This window comes from Canis lupus, chromosome 37, assembly GCF_003254725.2.
Source record: "Canis lupus dingo isolate Sandy chromosome 37, ASM325472v2, whole genome shotgun sequence".
NCBI classification, from domain to species: domain Eukaryota; kingdom Metazoa; phylum Chordata; class Mammalia; order Carnivora; family Canidae; genus Canis; species Canis lupus.
This window is the reverse complement of record NC_064279.1, coordinates 14563739-14588401: the sequence shown is the minus strand read 5'-3', so window position 1 is coordinate 14588401 and position 24663 is coordinate 14563739. Positions and strand designations below refer to the sequence as shown.

Here is a 24663-nt window from a genome sequence, read left to right as displayed (position 1 = left end):
ATGACCCCAGGGTCCTGGGATTGAGCCCCCACATTGGGCTCTCAGCTCAGCAGGAAGCAGGCTTCTTCCTCTCTCTCTCCCTGCCACTCCCCCCACTTATGCTCGCTAACAAATCTTTAAAACAAAAACCAACCCCAACCCAGTGTCTTTCAATAAGACTACGCTGCCTCTGGAAGAGTAACACACATGGTCTGATCTCCACTTCAGAAAAATTCCTTTGGCAGGAGAGAGCAGAGATTGATATAGTAGCATGGAAGAGTTCTAAAGGATATATAAGCAAATGGGTAGGTACATATTCCAATCAAATTTTATTTACCAAAGCAGGGGCTGAGTCTGTATAGTATAGAGGTGGTTTGGAAGGAAGCACGGTCAGAGGTAGGTCATAGAGAAGGCTGGTGAAGAGGCTGGGTGAGACGCAAGAAGCTGAGCCAAGGCAGCAGTCAGGAAGCATGCACCGACGGGGTGGAACTGCTGGCCTTCCAACGTTTCAGATGGGGGTGGGTGGGAGGAAGGCTCAGAGTTGTAAATGGGAAGTCAAGGATAATTTCCAGGTTTCTGGTTTGTAACCGTGAACACGGTGATGCCATTGGCCAGGACAGAATTCTGAGAAAACTTCTATGCTTTCAGTTTGAGTGTGTTGAGGCCAAAGGATCTGTGGAAAGTTCAAGGGGTGGGGGGTGGGGGGCAACCGATGGGAAAGTGGAAATGCATGTGCCTGGGAGACAGATCTGAGCTGGAGATTGTGAGCACATCTCTCCAGAGATGGCAGTTGAAATCTTGGCTGTGAGTGAACTTGCAGGACAGTCTAGGGAGGTCGGAGAACAAGCCAGTAAAGAAGCTTGGGAAATGGAGGGATGGTTGCAAGGAGAACCCACTCAGGATCATGTTTCCTTAGGCGACGTAAGAGTGTTGCCCGCGTGAGAGAGGAGGAGTCAGCAGAGGAGGAAGCTGTGATGAGACGTCCAAATCCCCCTTAAGAATGAAGGACAGTTTCGGGCCCCTGGGTGGCTCCGTTAAGCATCTGACTCTTCATTTCAGCTCAGGTCATGATCTCAGTGTTGTGGGATTGAGCCCTGCGTCAGGCTCCATGTTTGCTTGGGGTTCTTTACTACTCCTCTTGTCAAATAAGTAAATAAATACACCTTAAAAAAATAAATAAGGACAAGTTTCCCAACCACAGTGAAGACCTCTCAAAGATTGTCCCCAGCTGTCAGCCCCCCTTGGGGATTGCCTCACCTGAAGAGGACTGCCCGGTCCTGGCTCTCACCTCCTTGCGGGGGTAGCCAATACCCACTGACTGAGACAGTGGTGGCAATGGTCCAGCTCCTTGGTCCCGAGTTGGGACAAGTCTGGAGGGTCACGATTGCTCCAGGTTTCCCTGTGGAGGTGGCTGAGGCCTAAGCTGGGAGCACATCACGGCTCAGCTTCTCCCTCTGCCCGGCCCTTCTTTCTTGCTCTGCCTTCTGTGGGTATCGACCCCCAAGTCCTCTCTCAAATAAACAGTCTGCTTGCTCGTCTCCATCTTGCGTGTTTTTTGGGGAGCCCCGTATGCGACAGGCTTTTTCATTATGTCCTCTGCCACGTGACTTTGCTGTTCAAGGGTCATCAGGACCAGACTAACCTGTTCATTCATCAAATCCTGAAACCAACAGAGTGAAAACCAACACCTTGGTGTCTTACTGACTGAATAAAGCTTTATTTTAATGCAAAATAAAACAAGAAAAATTTATATATTCATATATAACAACATCCAAAATGTTTTCTGTGGTACAAATGGGATCATCCTAAAAAGTCTGTAAAGAATTCATTCTCCACCCCCATATGCCAAAATAGGATCTCACATAATTTATCTTCAGAACTTATGAACAGACTTGGTGTCATAAAAGCACAGGAAAACACTAGGAGAAGTGACTGTATAAACAGTAGGGCTTGTTTTTATGTTCCAGTAGTAAACAGCGCGGCTGTCAGCACAGAGGGAAGAGCACACTCTCTCAGAGCTGAGTCAGGAGCCAGTCTTTGGGGTTAGTTCACTCGGCACTCCAGGCTGGGGAGTTAAGCCCATCTTTAAAAGTCAGGCGCTGTGTGATTCTATTACTATTTAAGGACATGAGGGAGAAGAGAGTTTCCCTTAGAAGTAGTAGCTGCATATGAGATTCTAGGCTTATTTTAGATATCTACCTTTTATTCTCTCTTTTTTTTTTTTTTTCCAGAGAGGTGACTTTGTAGGGATACTTTATGGAGACTCCTCTTTCTGGTCTCATTGTGGCATCCTTTCCAACTAAGTCGGTTGAGAACTGGGTGTGCAGAGAAAGACTCCTGTGGCTGTTTCTGGATCCAACTCCCTCCCACCTAATTGCACTAAATCTGGACTTTTTGTTGCTCCTGGACTCAGAAAGCAGTAGGGTGTCTACCCAATTTAGCACCAATTTTGAAGGCGGTTCATTGTGGATTTTCTGAGTTCAATGCCTATGGGAATTTTATAGACACACATTCCTATCCAAACTCTGCAGATCTATCCCCCTGAAAGGCTAAGATGTTTCTCCAAAGAAAGCAGATGCTGGGGTTATAGGTTAGGGGGAACAAATGCTTTTTAAAGGCTGGATCCTTATGTATTTAGACTTTAGGCATGACAACTTCTGAAGTTGTCAGGTGCATTTTTTTCTGAAGACAGCTCAACAAGGTCACAAATCTTTAAGGGAATAATGAATCATGTTGTAATTTTATCTAGTTGGTGGCACAAATAAAGCTACAACGAAGCCACAAACCTCCTTTATCGAGCAGCAGGCACAGTTGGCTTCATGGGGTGACAGTGGGTCTACCCCACTCTTGACTATAAAATCTTTGCTCCACGCCGTCCCGTGGAGGTCAATGCACGTTGACCTATAAATCTAAGAATAACGAGCTTCATGGTAATTTCATTTTCCAATTTTTGTTTGTTACTCAATTATGACTTAAGAAGATGCTCCTGTCTTTGAGATTGCCTTTCATCCACTGCTTTGATATTGTGGGGAAGCAATTTTCAACCCAGAGTGACACTGCCACAGTCTGATGGCACAAGGGGTTAGTGAGATGCAGCGTTTCTTTCCCTGACAGAGGACTGAATGCTCCTGCACCTCAAAGTTTTCAACGATCTGCTCCCTTTCCTCTCTCTCCTCCTGCAGAAAGGGATAAAACAGAGCTCCTTAAAATAGCTAGTGACTGGAGGCCCAAACATCATTTCGAGGCCTCAGCAACCCAGCAGTCAGATGGGGAGCAGGTGGGTGTGTGTTGGTGGGTTTGCCGCTCACCGTGCCACTCTGTCCCTGAGGGGTTAGGAGTATTCGGAGCAGCCAGCAGACACCTGATTGAGTCTTTCCAAGGCCAAAAACAAACCGGGGGCTATTTCCTGCTACTGGGCACCTACTGATTACAGCCTGGTCTTCTGAATACTCTAAACAACATGTTCTCTTAGATACTGGGAAAGAGCTCTGCGGTGACAAGTGGCGGGTTGGTACACGGGCATTTATAGAGCTTACATTCGAGCTGTTCTTAATTGTGGCTTGGCTTGCAGAGCCTCTGTCACACCACACACGTTAGCTTCTTCGGGGCAGGGTCAAATAGGGCACGTGTTACACTTCAAGCAAGAAAAGGAAACTGCTCTATTTTTGGCCTATGTTAATAGTACCTTTGCATCTCTGGCTGCCCCCTCGGGATTAGCCAGTGTTCTATTGACTGTGTAGACAACACAAAACCATGTTTGGAGCAGCATGTCCTGAGCCCGTAAGCTGGAGGTACGGTGCTCCCAAGGTGGCGACGTGGTGAAAACATGGGCATGCTTCCAACGAGGGCTGTGCCTCCAGTATGCACCAAATCTCAGCTTCTCCTACCGCCTCTGGCTGCCCCTCGTGCAGCCTTGGCCTTGACCCAGAAGGAGACTTCTGGCTCCGCTATGTTCAACAGCCTAGAGAAATCTGGTTAAACTATGAGACCCACTGAAGAGCTGATTTTTAGTGCTCCTAAACACGTTGCACGGCCCTCGCTTTGTCATTTTCTTCCTGGAAGTTCATTTAGTTTGAGGGGAAAATGTCCTTCAGCATGCTGGTGGAGAAGCCCTGCAGCTCACCTGGACGTGACCTCTAGGTGTCCAGGGCTCGAGACCCTCCGTGTCCTCACACGGACTGCAAACGGGGTCGGGTGCCAGCTTGAGAGAAGTGGCAGGTGGCCCAAACCAGCTTGACAGTCTATTTTTAAGATGGCCATCAGTAAACCGTGGTTTAGAAAATGATACCTCTGAAAGTCCAGTAAATGACACTGTTTATGTCTACAACCAGCGGCTGCTTCATTCCTGGAAACAGAACTCTTATTTTAAATTAAAAAACTAAAAAGACTAAATGGGATTGGATATTCCATATATTCAATAATATTATAATTTATTAAACCCTGTCAGTCAGAGGTATTCTAATCTCAGGCAAAATGTGTCTAAATTGAACTCAAGACTTTTTTTTTTGGAGGGAATGGAGAAGGAGTGGCAGAGACTTAAAGTCTCTTGAGCGTCACTGTGAACAATTCACGCTGCTGCTCCTGAGTTTTGCTGCGTCTCAGGCTTTTGTTGTGTCCTCACTTGGGTCAGGTTGGAAGTGTCAGAAGTCCTACTGGAGTAAGTAGAAAATCCCTGCAAAACTCAAAGGGGATGTGATGGGTTTTGGAGGGTGGGGTGTCAGCTTTTCAGAGCCGTTAAGACTTTCTATTCCCAATTGGAGATGCCCTGATTTTTGTTACTGAAATACAGCAGACAGATCATGATCACATTTTATAACTCTTTTCCTTTCCCTTCTGATTTTTTTTCCTTTTTATTTCCTTCCTCATCAAACTTTTCAGGAAGCATTTTTATCTCACATTCTCCATACTGGTAACTCACGTGCCTTCACACACACACACACACATACACACACACACAGTCACTGCCATCTACTACCTCCTGGTTATCACGCCCAATGGCCACATCAGCCCTTCCCTGTCCCCAGGTGCAGATGGCACTATTTGGCACTGATTGTGCAATGAATTGACATCTCCAGGGCATCACTTCCTGTGCGACCTAACCAGTGGGGCCCTCTCTTTCCCAATTACATTTTAGCCCTCAAGTGGGAGCCTTAAAGTAGAGGCTCCAGTTACAGTAATTACAGGCAGGAGATTTGGGGAGGATTATGAAGTTGGATATCTCTGTGTTATCATGCCTGGAACTTGGGGAGGAGGACCACGGGAGTTTTGGCCCTCTCAACCTGGCCCTCAGAATATATTCCTTCTGGAAGCTCTGACTAGTTTTGCACATTCTCCCAGGACACTAATACTGCATTCATATCTGATTTTCTTTTAAATATAAAAAGCAAGGAAATCTAAGATACTCATAACCAAACAAGTGGTACTGGGAGCCTGGGAAATTCTGCAAAGAGAGAAATGCAGTCTTCCTCTGGGTATAAACATTTCAAGGAGATCACAAGTCATGTTTGCTGTTATTTTGTTTTCTCAATGAAAAAAAAAAAAACCCTCCTCATTGAAGACGCCCATATTTGCAGCCACGCTTCAGACTTAACTTTAATAAGGGGGCTGAGGCTGAGCCTCTGAGACTGCCTCCGTGTTGCCCATTCTGTGCGGCTCATGTACGCCAGGGAGGCCCCGTGTGCTATGTTTCCATTGGTATTTGCCTGCTCAACTGCCACTTGCCCTCAACTGAGAGATTCTAAACATATTTCAAATCCCAGGCAGTGCTGTCTTTGTGACTCCTGTCCTTTCTCTCCCACCCTCCTGTCCTCTCCTTTTCCCCTCTGGTCAGCAGTCAAGTGTTGCAACCTCGGTGAGCAAAACCTATCTGTACCATGGAGACTTCTGGACAGGAGGAAGGCCTTAAGAGTCTAGGGAGGGCGAAGGTGATGTCAGATGTCGCCCTTCTGGGCTGGGCTGAGCTCGGTGGTATTCAGCTACACGGCTGCAGTCATGGGGTTCTTCTGCCTGGGATCCTGGGCGCGGTAGGGGTACTGGTCTGGGCTGCCCCCTCGGGGCCCTGGTCTACCCATTTCCTGGTAGGCCACTCTGTGGTGCTGAGGAGGGGAAGGTGGAACATCTTGTCGGAAGGGTCCTTTAGGCTGGGGGGCTGGCGGAGGAGGGTAATACTGAGGATACCGGAGGTCTGCAACCCTCAGATCCGGGGGACGGAGGTAGCTCCCTTTGGGAGGGTGCACGGGATGAGCCCCAGGGTAATATGGAAGCTCCCTTTCCTTGTAGAGCCCTCGAGGTGCTGCCGTCAGATAGTCTATAGGATCGGCTGGTCCTCCCCTGAAAAGAGAAGAACAGACACAGATCAGCAGCTATTAAGCAGGCCGCCCAGCTGAAGACCCCATTGCTCAGCCTCTTGTGTAGTTAGGTGTGGTCATAGACCAGGTCTGGCCCATGGTGCATGAAGAGGAGTGATGTGCGTCCTTAAAAAGGAGAGGGTGAATTTTCTTCTTCCCCTCTCTGCTTCCTGCTGGCCGTCGGAGTGGCCATTCTACACTATAAGGAGAGAGCCACGTGCTGAGAAGGTCGAACAACAAGAGGGCAAAGGCCCAAGTCCTGGACACCAGGGAGCCACATGTCAGCAGGACTGCTTACACTCCGATTGGTGCAGGAGAGAGAAATCTATACTTCCACCTGGTTTAAACCACCGTGTGTTGGCCTTTGGTATAGTGGCCAAACTGGTTTTCTAAGCAAGGTAGACTTTGGCTCTCTTAAGGCTGGGGTGACTTGACCCCTCCCCTTCGCTGCCTCACTGAAGCCTGTCACAGACCTGGAGGTAGAAGTGCACAGGTTCTTCAGAGTTACACAGTTCCCATGGACTGTCCTCACTTTTCTGCTCGGTCTGTGGGGTGCTATTTACAATGGGCCATATTCTTGGTCTAACTCCGGCCAGCTTCTTTCACATCCCTATGTGCCCTCCCCTCTCTACAATTCCTGCGAAAAGTCCTAACCCAGGGCTGGGAATTAGCCAGCTAGGACCTCGATCTAAAGCAATTCTATTACAAAGTCAAGAAGCACCACCAGGCCGGTAGCAGACTGCGAAGAGCCGAACCAGCTGTAAGTTGCGTTGTGTAATGAGTAGGCACACGGAAAGGTCCAGGGCAAGAATAAACACTCACAGAAAGTGACCCTGTCTGGATCTCTCTACTCAGACCACAAGCATTCTCTGAACCATTTGCTGAAACAGAAGCAATGCGTCTCTAAACAATGTACAGATGACTGCATCTTATCTAGCCTGGGGTTAAACAGATGAGTTCTGTTGCGGCTCTTAAAATCCTATAAACCTTCTGTGTGCATATTCACCACTACCATCACTGGATCCTTCCCACTTTCTAGCACTCTCCCTTTTATAATGTTTTAAAGGGGGGGGGGAGCAACAATAATAATTAATGAAAAGCTCTTCAATGTCAGAGCACAAATTGGTAGAGCACTTGAAAGAAATGACATAGCTATAAGAATACAGTGTCTGCGGTTAATCAAGCACTGTCAATGAGGGTCAAAATCACCCTGTAATCTGCAGAGCTGGATGTTAAAATAGCTCTGTAAGTTCCCCCAAATCAATGAAGGTTTGACAAGCTCCAAGCTTGGGTGCATGCGGAAAGTAGCATTGTGAACACACATTCATAAGGGTGAACAATAGAACTCGCTCTCTACTTTTTGATGTCTTAATTTGGCTACGTAGAATAATGAAAGATCCTTGAGCTTGGGGTAATTTAGTTAGAGTTTTCAGATAAAAAAATTAAATTGTTTGTGTACAAGTTATTATAGCATCAACTGCTATTATTCAGTGCAGTTTGCTTTGCTCTATTGTAAATTGCCCATGACAAATAGAGCACAAATGCATAATCTGTCACTCCAGCCTTGGGAAATCAAGGATCAGGGTTACATCTTCCCTTTCCTTTAGAATTTTACTTTTGATTTACAAAACTTCCAGCATTCATTGTATCTTTTGTCATAAAATATTTTAAGCCTCCCCTCGCTCCACAACCGCCCCCCCCCCCCCGCTCTCATTTCTATTTCCTTTTGGTTCATGTTAGAGATTTCCGAAACACTTAAAAAAATATCCTAAACCTGTGCTTTCTCTCGAAATCTACTGAAGCCATTTCTCTGCATGAAGTGAAACATGTGGTTTTTCTGCACTCATTTTAAGCCCTTGGGATAAATCACTGACATTTGCAACACACAAACATTATCTGCCTTAAAATGAACACACAACCAATGCTCCCTCCGGACCCTCTTAGTGGGAATGTTTCCTGTTTAAAATGGAAAGAGAGAAAGGAGGAATTCCAGGCCTTGGACTTTTAGGGTCCTGTTCTCTCCACGGAGATTTCTCTCCTTTTAAACAGAACATTATAAAAGACAGGCACACCTTGTTTTTTTTTATTATTTTTTTTTAATTTTTGAAGAGACAACCCAGATCAAGTGGTGACGGCAGATGCCACCCTGAATGTTGCTGTGACAGCACAGGCTGCGCCCACACGGTGGGGGGCAGTCGTTATCTCTTCTCCCACACCTCACCCCTGCGACTCATCCACCTCTCACACCTGGGGGGCAGCCGGTCTCCCCGGGCAGGTGGGGAGAGTCTTGTGGTCCCGTGTCCCTTCCTCTGATGGGAGGTTTTACAGCTGGGAGTTTGCTTACATGGGGCAGAAACCAAGTGAGGTAGCTGTTCTTTGTCAAGAAATGAAATCATGGAAACTGTCTTTTCCCGGAGAACTCATCAAAACAGTTATTGTTTTTAATTTTTCATAGAGAAGAAAAACAATGAGCTGGCCTATAAAAACAATGTTTAAGGTTCAAAGAGTGCTGGAAAAATTTTCTTTCTTTGATGGGGGGGGCTGCTATTGTTTATAATAACTTTTTCCTCAAAATCAAGCCTTTCCTACAGACTTTTGCCAGAGCAACTTCGAAGGGCTTGTGAATATTGTGTGTGTGTGTATATATGCACACAGACACACTGACATGCACACACACAAAAGGAAGATTTTTAAACAGGGGGGAAAAATGCAGCCCTCCTCATTAACCTGATAAAGAAAGAATAAGGAGCTGAAATTTTAGCTTTGTTGACTTTGAGTTCCCCTTTCGTAGTTTCTTTATTTGGGTGAAATTTAGTGTCTGTAGGAAAGCACAGAAACCAACTGATTCTGGGGCCTAACAAGTGCTTATCACAGCGACTGATGTGACATGTTACCGGCCAACCCTGAGAAACCTAGAGGCAGCCTCCTCCAGAGGCTATGAGGAAAACAGGACTCAAACAGCAACTGTATTAATACTTCGAGACCCGTCATTATGCAGGTGACCTCAGGAGTTTTATTTTATTATTTTTCTTAGAAAACTTTCAATTGAAAATCTCATTCAGGAACTGTATTTACCTAAGGAAGAAGGAACGAGTCTATATTTGCTTTCTTTATGATATTACTCTTTGAGGAAGCTATCATGAAAATATCTATTAAATTTGGGGTTATTTTTCTTTTTCACTGTTTGCTTTTTTCCTATTTTATTCTTGATTAGGCTCGTTTCTGGAAGCCAAAAGGTTTCAGCTTTTGTTTGGAAAACTCATAGGAACTATCTCAGTTATAAAGTTTCCAATCACATAGATGCAGATGCATGCAATAATGAATGCTTACCTGTAAGCCTAAACATGACAAGACTGCATGGTGCTGATATGTGAAGAAACAATAACAATCACTTTCTTTACATGAGATGTTCCTCTTTTTGCCAGCTCAGTGTGTCACTGTTTTTCATTAAACAAAAAAGGGGCTGAAAATCAGAGGCTAAGCAGGTAAGATAGCCAGCTCCGGGGTACCACCAGTCTTCACTCTATGGAAGGCTGGAAGGCAAGCTCCTACATTTGCTAGGACAATCCTGTATGGGGAAAGGGCTCAGTATTGGAAAGACTGAGTCAGTGGCAAAACCTTTCAGCTAGGAATGAGGTGGCTATACTTACTGGAATAGATGAAGGGCCATGAGCAATTCTGAATCTTCCCATCTGCCCCTGCTTTCACCTCCCCTCTCCTCCTCAGCTGCAAAGAAAATTTCTTTTTTCTACACTCACCCAGTAGGTCATTCTCACCTCGTGTGGGTGAGAGACTAGTTATATTCCGCACTAGAGCGCAAGCATCTTCAAGGAACTGAGTCTCATAGATTTACTGATCTCCCTCTGAGCTTAGCACATGGCTTTGCACATCCAAGGTGCTCCATAAAGGTGTGTTGAATTTGTTAAAGAGGGTTTAAGGTAAACTGAAATCCCATAAGCATGCACAATAACCACAGAGGGTCAGACGTGAGGAAGGAGTGGCAATAGGTCGGTAGGTAGAAAAGTTAAAGGAAATAGCAGACCCTCAATGAGAGCCAGAGATTGGTAATGGTCCAGGTAAGACTGGTCTCCATTTCCCCAATCCCCCAATTTTATTGGGGGAAATAATTGACATACATCCCTGTGTAAGTTTAAGGTGTACAGCATGATGGCTTGATTTACAGATATTGTGAAATGATTACCACAATAGTTTCAGCTAACATCCATCTCCTCATAGAGATATGACAAAAAGAAAAGAAAGAAGAAAATGATAAAGGGAAGAGATTCTCCTCGTGATAAGAACCCTTAAGATTTATACCCTTAACTTTCTTATACATCATAAGGCAGTGTTAGCTAGAGTCATCATGTTGTACATTACATGCACATTATATGGTCTCTAATTTTTAAAGAAGAAAGGAGGGAAGGAGAAAAAGATGGTGGGCTGAAAAAAAAAGGGTTGGGTTGGGTCCAACACCGAAAGACTATAAGCTTTATCAGGGCTTGGGTTATTATATTTGTCTTGTTGGCCCAGAACAAAAGTATACTCTGTTGTCTTCTATAGACTTGAAACATAGTATGTGCTTAATAAATCTTGGGCTCAAATTTAATCACCCCGACTTACTAGTAAGGTCAGCATGATTAAGTAGTACAGGTTAAGTGTATCTATTCAAGAACCAGTTAAGGACTGTGCTCATTATCATCCAGCAAAGACATTTTCTTTGTTTCTGTCATAAACACAATAATCTAGGAACACTGTAATGTATGTATTTAAAAATACACAGGGTCTCAAATAAAGGCCTTAGGGAAGTGATGTCAAAGGTGAAAGGCAGGTGCAATCACCACAGCTGCAAGTACCTGGACTTGAGGGCTGATAAACATGAACCAAACATAGAGGTGAGGTCCACTTCCCATCTGTCACAGCACTTCCCAACCTTTTCTTCACCAGAAAACGCATGATGGATGACTTTCATATAAGCCACTCGAGCCCAAGAGAGGCAGAAGCTAGGATTATGCAAACTTCTCTACCACCTGTGGGAACACAACGCCCTTCCCTCCCACTCAAGAAAGAACAAGGGGATTCAAGTGAGTGGGAGCAACATTATCGAGGGAGAAAACCCAAGTCTGTTGTAATCTATCAAAATAAATTATTTGCAACCTTCAACTCGAGTATCAGTAACAAATCCTTGCAATGCAGGGCTGATCATAATTCACCTAAATGCCTCAACACTGAGCTTCAGTCTTCCATCCAGTGAGCTCCTTTTAGGAGAAGGAAGGGCAGGTGAGTTTCAAGAGCAGCTGGGAGAAACAACTGAGCTTGAGACACATTAGTGACTAGAAGAGAGTCTGCTCTGAGGAGGGATAAGATTAGCGGGCATGAAAACAAGATAGGCAGTAAAAAAGTGTGAAAGTCATTAAGAATTTATGAGAAGAGCTGACTGTGTCCACCTTAGGCATAAGCATGGGGTCTCTCACTTAAAGCAAAGCTTCCAAAAGGCAGACTAACGCTCCTCTTAATTTCCGTAAAGTAACCACGTGCTATTGGCAGCTAAAACAAAGACAATTTCTTAACTTCCGAGGTGGCCTTTGTGGATTTCCTTTTTTGGTAACAGCCCACGGTGGCCAAATGTGGGGTTCAAATGGGAGGAAGTAACATGATGTGAAACTCCCGGTGCTGATCGAGGTACTTGTACCCCTTGGCAGAAAGTGGACATCTGGCAAAGCCATTCTCCTCTCAAGCATGCCATGCGTGGATTATTTAGCAGCTGAGCTGAAGCTGATGCTTTGCTCTAGAGTTCTACAAATATGGCAAAGCTAAAAGAAGCTCAGCACAAACTCATACACTTGCAGGCGCTTGAGTTGCCTGTGTTATGCAGACAGAGATGCTTTTAGTTTGTTTGGAATTCCTTCAGTGTCAGGTTTCCAGTTGCCAGCCTTCACCCTCCATCCAGGCATGAGCGTGGTTGGCCAGGATAAGCAGAGCCCTCTGCCATGTGCGTTACATAGTGTTGATTTCTGCAGATTTTATGGAATCATAAGGCAGAATGATCATTTGATGGCCAGTATGATAGAAATGGTTCTGGAAGAAAATCTCCTTTCCATCACTCACATTTCTCATTGTGTTTTGAGGAGAAGGCTCTTACTGTTTATTAAGAACTGGTGTGAAAAGAGATTGATCGGTAGATGCTTTTGGCCCTTGTTAACACCAAGGAAATGTTTGCGAAGAAAATGAAGGTGGAATGATAATGACTCAGTGCTCAGAGGACATTTCTATAACAGTTTAAGTTAGTAATGTCAATCGCCCACATAATTCCTTTGTGTGTGTATGTTTTTCAACAATGACCGTAAACACAAGAACGTAGTTACTAACTAACTGCACGTCCCACAAAGAAGGGATCTGATGTAACCCTTTAGCAGATGTTATCTGAAAAAGGGCCCCTAAGAGTGTTTCATCCTTTCATATGGTGGGAGGTATTCCCTAAAAAAACGGTCCTGCCAAAATAACTTCCGTTGTGAGGGGGTGTGAGGTTTCCAGTGGGTGCTGAGGACAATTAGGAAGGGCTGCATGAAAGCTTATGAGGAGAAGGAATCCCGTGGAAAGCCAGGCTGTTGTGAGTGACCACAAAAAAGTCATGAAACCCATCTGAGCAATAGCTGCATGTAATTACCCTATGGTCTTTTAACCACAGGAGAGTTTTTATTTAAAGAGAATGGCAACCAAAGGGACAAATCATCCTAACTTGTCAGGCCACTCAAATCATCTTTCCCTTTCTATGGTAACAGTAGTCTCAGAATTTCATTATCTAAACACTGAGGATTTCATCCAATTGTCATGCAAGAGACAACGGCATCATTTCAAGGTCAGACTTGGAGGGCCAACAGGTTCAAGAGTGAAGGGTCCTGAATTCTAAAGACAATTTTGCCTGCCCCTTAGGAGAAGCACTACACGGTTTCTTGTCCATGGTTACTGCCTGAGACAGGACATTCTAGGGGAAAAAACACACTGTTCACGAGGGTTGCTTTTTCTTGATCAATTCAGATTATATAAATTTTCAGAGTTGCACATGCAATTTATGGATAAGATGCTCATGTGTTTTATCCGAAGATAGTCAGATATTCCTATCACGGCTACATCTTCACCTGCCCCTGTTCCTCTGCCATTAATTTTTAAGGCCTGGGCAATAGGAAGATTTTGGTGTAAACCACCTACAGTCTTAGATCATCAGAATCCCTCTTCACTAAGGGCAAGGACCACAGTGAAGGAGTTTTAAATACTTCCGTGGTTGTGATGTGTGTGTGTGTGTGTGTGTGTGCAGGTGCGCATGTCGGGAAGGGCTTCTTTCTGCATTATTTCCTTTAGACCTGAGAGAATCCTGCCACTGCAATTTTCTTACTCTGCAATTCAGAAGCAGGACTGTAAGTGCTGAGAAGAGTGCCACTGCCATCCTTGATGAGCTCAGGAATAAGCTTCAGAAGCCTGATTTAGAAGCGCAGAGTCTGAAGCCACTGGTGCACTTTCCTGAGGGCCTACAGCAGGCCGGTTCCATCCTAAGCATTTTCTCCACATTCACGTGTTTGTTCCTTTTGACAGCTGTACAAGGTAGGTACTAGGACTATCCCTGCTTTGCAAGGAAGGCAACTAAAGAACAGAGAGGTTAAGTAACTAGACCCAAGTCGCACAGGAAGTAGCAAGGCCCAGATTCAAGCCCAGGCCAACTGACTCGGAGGCTGCATGCTTAACCACTGAGTTAGACCCTGCAGCCTCTAACCTCTCTTGCTTCTCACTGCTCACGATGTGCCCAGGAGTGGTAGGTGAGAGCAACTGCAGACATTTGGCTGACGCTGCCTGGGGAACAGTGGGTGGGTAAGGAGCTGTTCAGGGTCGAGAGGCCATTTGGAGGCTGGTCATGGAGGACCCAAATGCCAGAGGCACTGTGGAGAGGACTAGGAGTGTGATTTTTTTTTCATTCAGTAGGATTTGGAGGAGAGTGATGTGAGTTACCTGTGGGATGGGTGGGATGACTCTGCCTGGAGGTTCCTTAGGCACCTCAGACCTTACAGGTACAAAATTAAATAATTACCTCCCCCAAATCTGCTCCTCCAGTGGTCCCTTTGGAGAATGACAATCTACATGGTCAGCTATACCAGAAATGGAGACTCCTCTCTATCATCCACTCTCCAGCCAAACATTGGGTTCTAGAAAATGCTCTTTTAAGTGTTCTTGGCTATCCATGCTCACTGTTCAACCTTACTTTCAGCTCAGATCTCCTTTCTGCTGGATTAGCAATAATATATTAGGACTAGCAGACAGGCAGGCGGAGCTGTGGGCCAGCTTCACAGAAGAGCAGTTCAGCATCGTAGAGCCAGAATCCAAAGGACAGCTGAATTTTGTGACCATCAAGCCAGTTGCCACCAACTTGGAAGCAATTTTGAACACATCGTACTTGCTCTCAAATGAAAACATGGCACAGTTTGTAAAGACAGGTGAGATCAGTTTTCTTTTGGGGACTGTGTGATGATCATTTACCTTTTTTGGATGTGATATTCTCAAATTTAAATCCTGACAGGGGGTAAGAATTTTTTGCTTGTATCTGAATATAAGGTCTGCCATAAGTTCCCCGCCCCCCTTCCTTTTTTCCCTTAACATCAGGTAATCTTTTCTCTCAAATTCAGAAGACTAGGTGAGGCTTATGTATTTCTTAAAACTCTGGGTTCACTTTCTGCCTTAAGAAATGAGCATGTTAGTATTAGTATTTAATTTATAAGGTGGTTAAAGACCAGGGGCCAATATAAAGATGAGGAGAGGGCAGCCCAGGTGGCTCAGCGGTTTAGCACCACCTTCAGCCCACCGTGTGATCCTGGAGACCCAGGATCAAGTCCCACGTAGGGCTCCCTGCATGGTGCCTGCTTCTCCCTCTGAGTCTCTGCCTCTCTCTCTCTCTCTCCTCTCTGTGTTTCTCATGAATAAACAAAATCTTAAAAAAATAATAAAGATGAGGACAGGGGTACCTAAGTGGCTCAGTTGGTTGGCCATCTGCCTTCAGCTCAGGTCATGATCCCGGGGTCCTGGGATTGAGTTCTGTATTGGGTTCCCTGCTCAGTGGGAGCCTGTTTCTCCCTCTCCTCCCCACTTGTGCTCTCTCTCTCTCAAATAAATAAATAAATATCTTAAACAATAAATAAAGATGAGGAGAGCTCGATTCACTTTGGGTAGAAAGAGTTTGAGCTCAGGACCTCCACATACCGCCTGGGTTTCACCTTTGTACAGGCTTCCTGAGGAAAGGGCTTTCCTCATCCTGCTCTCGGTAGTGACATGATCCCATCCTCTGTTGAAGGGGGACATACTTTAGGAAGTATGGCCTGCTCCCAGAGCTCCAGTCAGGGGTAGTCTGGATTTTGGTCATGGTTTCAGCCACAGTTGTACTTGGGTAGAATTTGGAAATTTATAGTCTCACAATCTCCTCGATGCCCAGCAGCGAGGCTATGGGCCTGTGCTCCAAATTCCACCAGATAATAAATGGAAGCACTTTTGGCCTCCCCGTAGCAATTTTGATGTGGAGTTGAAGGCCCTCATGACAATTTTCACCAAAGTGCAGAGGGTAATTCTGGGTCTCCATCTCCTGTCTGTGCTAAGCAGGTGCCAAAGCCCGAGGCTGGGCCCGGTGGGCATGCAGGCAGCTTAGCCCCTGGCCTCACTCAGTCTGCCTGTCTGGAATCCAGCTCGTTATTGGGCAGAGAGCTTTGGAGATAGCACTGGCATGACAGGTTCTATGTAATATCACATTCAATTCAGCTTTCGTTTTTGCAGATGAAATGGATCTATAGCACAAAGGTTGCTGAACTATATTGTTGAAGTGATTTTCAACAAATAATAAAAGTTATTAAGAGAGTCTTAGGTGCCGATGACTAGCGCTGAGCTTGCCCGGCTGGCCTGGGTCTCTTCATCCTCTCACTGATCATTACATGGCTGGTAAGGCAGGTTATTAATGCCATGACAAGCCTTTTACTTTCAAATCTCCTTTTATTGAAATCAGAGCATTCTTTGTTATTTCCCTTTCTGCCGTAGTATAGCCCGTCAGTCCAGCTTCTTAGGGTTCCATGCTTGCCTTTGATGCTGGTAAAATTGGGCAGCTAGCAAATCAAGACTTATCATAGCTCACACTGATTGGGGCTATGAAATTACTCTGCTCTCATCACGACTCTGTCTTCATCATCATCATCATCATCATCATCTTCTTTTTTTTTGTCTCCAGTGTTCTTATACAGTTATTGTCCTGAGCCTTTCCACCATCCCCTCCCACCTCCAGGTCTTTTAGTGAACTAATATGTGGATCCGGAGCCATTGATGAGTGCTTTTAAAAAAGACAGAGCAAGACAAGCTTTTATTGTGAGTGAGCTCCTTCAGATGTTATTTCATCCTACATTTGTTCTCTAACTCCCTGATTTATTGATTTATTCCTTGAGCAATTTGAAGAAAACTGTAAATTCACCCTGGCTTCTATTTCTCTGAGTGCCGCCTTGCTCTCAGCCATATTTGGTGCCAGCCTATGTGCCAAATGAAGTGATTTCCCTCTGTTTTAGCACATGCAGTCTATTATCAGCACGGTGACAACTTCACTTCTTCAAATTAGTCACGAAACTGAAGCTTTAATAATTTAAATAAAAGCTTATCATAAAAAAGCAAATATTTACATGTTTGAGTCGTCTAATTTAAAGAAATTAATTAAAAGTAAATGCCGAAGTGATTTAAAACTAAAGAGCCATTACCAAATAAAATGTTATTTACCATTTGCCCCATGCCAGCTTGTTTTCGAACTTCAGGAGAGATGGGATTCCTGGCTGTACACCTTTACTGTTGTGCACCCGAAGCCTTCAGGCCTGCCAGCCTTCCTGGAACTAGCTCTCATCTGCCTGTGAGGGTGGGAGGTGCTCTCGGGATGCACTTCTGTGTAGCGGGGAGAGTAGGGGACTCCGAGACAGAGAGGGCGCTGGGACTGGGCAAGGGACCTCACAGAAATACGAGCCAGGTGCCTTGACTCTTCCTGAACCTCAGTGACCTCACACGTAAAATGGGGGTAGTATGACTGTCTTTCCTCCCCTTGCAGAAACTGAGTAAGAATATACATATCAATGACACTGAGATCCTCGATACTTGCTGAATTTGAAGTCACAATAAGTCATTTAAAAAAAAATAAAACTGCACCTTCTATATGGAGTTTAAGGTACCTGCCCCAAGACCTAGAATGAGCAAGTAAATAAATTTGTAAGGAAATCTAAAATTTATGAGCGAGTGCTCACAGACCCCTTATGTCCCACTCCACATTAGTATGCATTGGTGCAGGAAATCCTCCAACACACATTGCAACCTACAGGTCTATACAATGAATGTGTGTATGTATATATATACACACACCACATACATTTATATGTATTTATATTCACTATATTCAGTATTCTTGTATGGCATGGATATACATGTATATGTATGTATATATATGTGGAGAGAGAAAGGGCTTCACACATTTAAAAAAAATTCAGCTAGTAGCCGACATCTGAATATTGAGGGCTTTCACATAAAAATTCAGCTTTCTTGTTTCTTTAAATTCAGGCTTTGCCTTCCTTTAAGATGATATTCAGCTGGAGCTACCCCCGGAGGGTAAGGCTTAGTCCTCCTCAGGCTGTCCTCCTGCTTGCTTCTTTCCTGGAAGGCTCCCACCTACCCCTAAAGCTCTTAGGGCCACAGCCCTTGCTTCATGGGAATACGCCCCCGCCTCCCCCATTTCTGCATTGCCGCACTCAGGTCACAGCCTCCGCTTTACAGGTGCACGTTATCCAAATTCCCCACCTGGGAAGTACACTGAAATTTCTGTTACCATTATGGTCCACCTGTAAATCTTTAAAAATAAATTCTCCGTCAAGGCCTCTGTGCAAGAGAGAGCTGCAGTGTGGAGAAGGGACCCCAGGTAGCAACTGCAAAGACTGGATCATATCCCAGGGGTTTCAGACCAGCCATTTTACTCTCTTAGACCTTATCTTCAACTCTGTAAAATGAATAGGTGGCTCCCAGTGAGTCACCCAGGGTTACAATGTCAGGACCCTTCCGGGAAACCACACAGGCTCCCATCCAAACCAACTTGCGGTCACATTGCTGCATTTCAGCCTGACCTCTGCTGGGGCCCCTGGCTGGACTTCTTCACTTATCTCTGCCTTGGTTTCTCCATCTGTAAAGTAATACGTGCTTTTCTTCTCACAAGAGAGAGTGCAGTGATATGACTGAAAGCACGCTGGGGAAAAGTTGGGGTAAAAACAATCTAAGATCTTATATGACTCCGGTGTCTCAAAGGTTATAGTTATGAAGGGAAGCCTGCCTTGCCTCATGGGATTTCTGGATGGGAATTTGCATTCCTCATGAGAGGCGTCATGCAGATATTGTCCTGGCCAACAAGACGATACTGTGCAAACCCCTGGCCCAGGAACCCCAGACCTCAGGTAAAGAAAGGGAAGGTGTGTCCCCTTTCTGAAAACGTGGACTCTAACTAACCTCCTTGCTCCGTGCGTTTTATGAGGAAAGTCTGTAGTTAACTGTTATCAGGTGGTTAAGCAAGTTGATGAGGTGTAAACTAGCCCTTTAATTGTTTTATTTACAACATACTTATCCTGCCCTAACATCTCATTGGGGAATTCTCTACTTAGTTGATTAAGTTAAGGGAGGTTTAGTGAACTACGATTTGGTAAAACCAGAAACAGAAAAATACCTGCTGGATTTTAGCGATTTTTTACAGTCCCTTGTAAGCAGGCATGGAACACACTCAGTGGACGTTTAAAAAAAAAGTATCAGCAGCAGCAGCAACAACAAATGGATTAAATTGTTAATTACTTTCATCACCACCATTAAAAAATAACCTGGAAAATCAAGATGGTGGAAAATACTACATTTAAATCCATTTGTTCCTCTCTAGGTACTATTTCTCGTGGAAAGAAATAGCTCCAGGGGAAAATTTCATTTGTCAGGGGCAGGCACTCAGAATTGCTTTTAGAAGCCAAATTAAGAAATAATCCTCTCATCGTTCCTCTATAGTTCTGAATCTGGACAGACGAAACTCATAACGTTAGCCTAGCCCAGAGGGCCATCTGGTGACAGTGGTATAGGAACCCCCCGAGCACCAAGCACCTACAGAAAGGTATGAGGCTCAATGTGTATCGTCTGGCATCTTAACCAACCAGCCGAGGGGACAAAGAAACAGATGAAAGACCAGAGAGGGCACATATGCTCAGCGCTGAGGAAGTGCCCCGGGACGCCCACCCTAGCAAAGGGTTCTGATGAGCAGTTGCGTTGGAGGAATCTAGAAGAGCTGGATATATGAGTGACGGAGAGATGGGGACGGTGGCAAAGGACGAACCTCTGATGACAAGGGGCAGCTAAAAACCTGCAGGATGCTGGGCAGAAACCCTCAGAGGCCAAGGAGGTGCTCTTGAGTTTAAGTGTCAGATCTTACCCGTCCCAGCTCTCATTTCTCTCGATCCCTTATTTCTCAATCAGATGCTCCTCTTGGAAACTTCTTGAGCAATGTCAGCAATGTTAGAAAATTAAATCATCGATTTAAATGTATATGGTAAAATTACAGAAGATCACGGAGAATCTTTAACACAGTGCAGACTTTCTGCTTGCCTAGGGCAAGTTCTGCCTCCCTGGAACCGCTACCCACCAGAGCTACCTGTTCTGTGTCCCCCAACAAACCGAGCTTCAGGATGGTTGGTACCATCAGTGTGCTCATTGTTGACTTTCTGGTGCCTGGCACGTGATGAGCACTGCCTGCAATATTTAGTGAATGCATGCTCTCTCTCACGATTCCTGGTATGGAAAAAAGTGGTCCTCTTTTCTTTAAACTGAGTGGGACGGGCAGGGTGGCTCAGCGGTGGAGCACCCGCCTTCGACCCAGGGCCTGATCCTGGAGACCCAGGATCGAGTCCCACTTCGGGCTCCCTGCATGGAGCCTGCTTCTCCCTCTGCCTTCTCTCTCTTTCTCTCTCTCTCTCTCTGTTTCTCATGAATAAATAAATAAAATCTTTAAAAAAAAAAAAACAACCTTCAAGGAGTGAGGCCCTAGCCCTGAATCTAAATATCTAGGGCTGGGTGTTCTCAATTGCTGCTGCCTTCCCAATGCCAGCAGAGCCTCTATCTTTGGTCTTTCACTATCTTTCAGGCTGTGCTCCTTTCTGCTTGTTGGGATCTTGAATTTTTTGTCCAAACTGGATGGACTTCCCTGTGTCTTCTGGCTGCAGTCACCAGACCTCCTCCCTTATCTCCTTCTGCTGAGGCCTCTCCTGATCTCTTCTATCTCTAGGGATGTCTGTGTTCAGGTCTCAGCTAACTTTGAGCTGAGCAGCCCTGACCATCAACACAGATCTGCAACAGCACGGGTTGTTTGGTGATTATAATCTGGCTTTTCACTTAACAGACATGTGGTTTTAGGACAGTTGCTTATCCTCTATGATACAGTCTGAGTTTTTTCATGTGTGAACTTGGAATAATAAGGTTATCTGCCTCACCGACTGGTCAGGGGAGTTAAGTTAGAAAAACCACTGTGAAGAACTTAGCACAGTACCTGGGCATGGTAAATGATTGGTAAAGGTTAGCTCTTATGATTGTTATTTTTCTCTCTGCTCCAACTTTTTATCACTTATTCTTGATTCCATAATGTCTTGCATGCTTTTCTCAGTCTTCCAAATACTCAAATATGTCCAGAGGCCTGTTTCTTCTCTAAAAAATCTGCTTTCTCCAGATGGAAATGAGGCAAGTTATCACCACTTTCCCAAAACTTATGGACTATGTTCGTTAAAAAATGATACAAAATTCACTGAAATATATACTCTCTAAACAGTTGTTCTTTTTTTGTGTAGTCCTGGTTATATCCTTTATGTCTAATTGCTACTTATTAGTGTATCCACATTGATGCCACCTGGTGGAAAATTTCTGGAGGACTTGGGTTTGGGGCTGAACACATCTCTGAGAAGGATAAAGACAACTGCCATGTGCAAGCTATAAAATGAGTTATAGACACATGCACCCAAAGCCAAAGGAAGTTGGGCAGCAGCCAAAAGACCATCAAACATGGTCTTGAAAGAGACGTAATATCCTCCATCTCTCTTGTCTTTTTCTTTAATATCAGACTATTTGGATGGATGAAACACAGGCTTATATTTACTTGAGGAAGCATTCTTGAAGCCTGTGGGTTAGAGGACAATCAGATCCAGAAGTAGAAAACGGTTTGGGACATTGGTCTGATGGATAATTTTTTATGGGTTTAGCACTCATTCTCCCTTTTATGAGTGCGTAACAAGATCGTCTACTTTTCTTTCTCATCCGTGATTCCACCTTTCCTTCTTCACAATTGGGGCAGTGGGAAGTTGCTGGTTTTTCCTTCTTCATATCTGTCCCATCTTACCCTGTTGATAGTATTCTGTTCTTTTGGGAATTGTTCCATGCCTACTGCCAGGTGGAGTGACTCTACCTAAGACTCCAGAGGTGGCAAGTAACTTAGGCTTGGCCATCAGAACATTCCACCAAGCTGGGTACAATGATCATATATGATTACTCCATAACCTGATCTCAGCAACCTGTGACAATTCTAGGACTTCCATTGGATACATTGAAATGTGAGATTCCCTTTCTTACTGGAGTGTCTGAAAAGGCAGAAAGATAAGCTTTGGTGCTTTGGGCAGATATCTGGACCCTCAGGGTGGGTGAGTTTACCTGGGAATGGAGCTAACACAGAAGGAAGCAGAGTCAAGAGATGGGGAGAAGGACACCAACTCCTCATGGCAGTCTGAGTTTCAGCGGGCTGTCCCTTAAGGTAAGTCTACCCCTGGACCTTTTTTGGTTATATTTTCCAGAAGATATTTTTATTCCATATTGTATATAGACAAGTATCTGAATACTTAACCTAGAGGGAGACCAATGACCACTAATGGTTAACCTGTTGTTTGTGTGTGGAGGAGGCTACCTAATGGTATAAACACAAGTTCTACAGAATAGCATACTTAGAAAGGGCAGGTGGCCATTCACTTTAGAAACCACCTGGGGAGGGAAAAGCTTCTGTGTAGTTCATGTTGCCTCAGCTTGGCAGAGTTCCCAACATCTCCAGAGTGGAGAAGGTGAAAAGCAAAAGGCCTGGAATTATTCCCTCTTTAAACTGCAATAAAGAGGGTGTCACGTAGGGAAAGAGAAGAGCTATGCCGTATGGGAGGGTGCCTGATGGGTTTTTGGTCCTGGACACACTTCCTCTAGGCTTTGCTGCCTGTGACTAACTGTCATAACTCCATGTGCAGTTATGTTAGTGTATTTCTGAGAAAGTGAAGAATCCCAAACTCTCATCCTCTACCAATTATCCAATAGGTAACAACGAGTGTTCAAAGAATCCGGAATTAGTGTATAAATCTAACATATGCCAGGAAAATTCTTGCCTGCTGAGACCCAAGGGGGTAAATAAAAAGAGAGATACCAATATGGCTTCCCCATTGTCTACGTCCCTTTTAGCGCGCTCCTCTTCCTTCCAGCCACAGAGACACACAGCCGTTATTAGATCCTCATCTCTGTCCATGTCTCTATTCACATACACTATGGGAGAGATGACTGGATCTGGAGTTGCTTTGGGAAAGGGGATCTGAAGAGCCTGACTTGGGCGAGATTGTAATCACATCCTCTGGCATACTGATTTTATGAAAAGAGTAATAAGGCTCACGGTGTTCATTTGAATGGCAAAGAGACGACTCCACTGCCTGAGAATGTGGAAACCTGGTTTTCAGGAGCAGCATGAGGCAGCCAGACTTGCTCGAGTCCTCTCCTGTGCTTTGGAAAGTGTGGTAGGTAGGAGCCAGGCAGCCCAGGAGTCTCCGAGGGCTGGAGTTTGTCAGGGACCAGCAAGGGCCACGGTGGTGGAAGCTTTCCTGGGGGCCTGAGCTATGCCATGACCTGGGAGTAAAGCCCAGTAAAAATGGACCTTTCACCCTCAAATTAACTGAGATAGAATTTACATATAAGAGATGGGACCAGTTTAAGTGTTCGGTTCCAGAAGGTTTTACAAATGTACATAATGAACCACCTTTAGAGTCAAGGATATAAATGGCTCTTCATTTTACTTTGTTCAACTGCTCCTTTTTCCTTTCTAGCTCTTAAACTGAGCATTCCACAACAGAAGACAGAAAGAAAATCCCACATTTGCAAGATTCATGGGTTATCTGGAAAAAGTCCAATCACTCATGTTTGATAAAAATTGCTGAATGTATTAAAATAAAGTCAAGGTCCGGATGGGTAACAAAAATGAGAGATTTCAGTTTTGGAAAGAATTCTCTGGGATAAATAAACCATTCAGCACTGAAACTTGGAAAAACGTGCCATGTCGTCTCAATCACAATGGTTGTATTGCTTTATATATTACTGTTAATAGAAAACTTTCTCTTGATGACAAAAATATAAATTACTGAGAAAGAATTTGCTTTCAAGGAAGCAAAGAAGAATTCTCATGACTCAATTAGAAAGCCCACAAAATTTAATACAAAGAGAGAATTTACACTTAAACTCAGGTATGGTTGAAACAGGAGAACTGCCCTTCCTGACACCTTCACAGTGAAACGTCTAGAATTTTTTCTCCTTAGTTGCAAATTCCTTCCTGTGTTTTGCCTTTTTTTTTAATCCCCCCCCCCCCGCCCTGCTCCCGTCTTAACTAAATATAGTTAAATGACTACTATGTGCCAGGTACTATGCAGGGCTGATGATACAGTGGTGACAAGGCAGGACCCTGCCTGTAAGGAGCCCATGGCCTTTGCTTTCTGTGTCTTAAACCCACTCCTATTTTCATCTCACTTGGACTGGGTCTGTTGCTCATTGCAAAGCATGGCTAGAAATGGGAAACCAGGAAAAGATAGAGGAGCAGAGAAAAGGAAAAGAAATGTCATAACAATTTTCCATGCGACGAGGACTAGGAATTCTATTTATTTTCCCCACCATTCCCCCATTTATTTCCCCCACCATTTGTTATGGCTAGGGGTCATGGTAGAAACAGATTCAAAAAATCCAAATCAACAAAATGCAAAAAACCCAAGAATAACTCAGTACCTGAGCATTTGCCTAAAACAAAGAATTCTCTCTCAGCAGCTCTATCTATGCTAGGAAAAGAGAAAGCCACAGAAAGAAGTTAAAGTCAATGCCAATACAAAGAGGTACTAGAAGCTTCCAATTATTGCTACATTTCTTACATGTCAGAAATTTGAAGAAGAAAGTACACTGTTTCTGATGGCTGTGGTATTATTATTCAGAACACCGAAGTAGTGGTTAATTCAAT

At 44.5% G+C, this 24663-nt stretch overlaps 1 protein-coding gene across 6 annotated transcripts in view; it reads right to left on the bottom strand.

Annotated features, from left to right (window-relative positions):
- Positions 1 to 1672: 1672 nt before the first annotated feature.
- PARD3B (par-3 family cell polarity regulator beta) overlaps positions 1673 to 24663 on the bottom strand; it is a 981548-nt gene continuing 958557 nt past the window's right edge. For all 6 annotated transcript variants that reach the window (XM_049106749.1, XM_049106751.1, XM_049106754.1 and 3 more), the window contains one exon: positions 1673 to 6309. In XM_049106749.1, the coding sequence (XP_048962706.1) occupies positions 5955 to 6309 (355 nt within the window). In that variant the 3' untranslated portion in view covers positions 1673 to 5954. The remainder of the gene's footprint in view (positions 6310 to 24663) is intronic.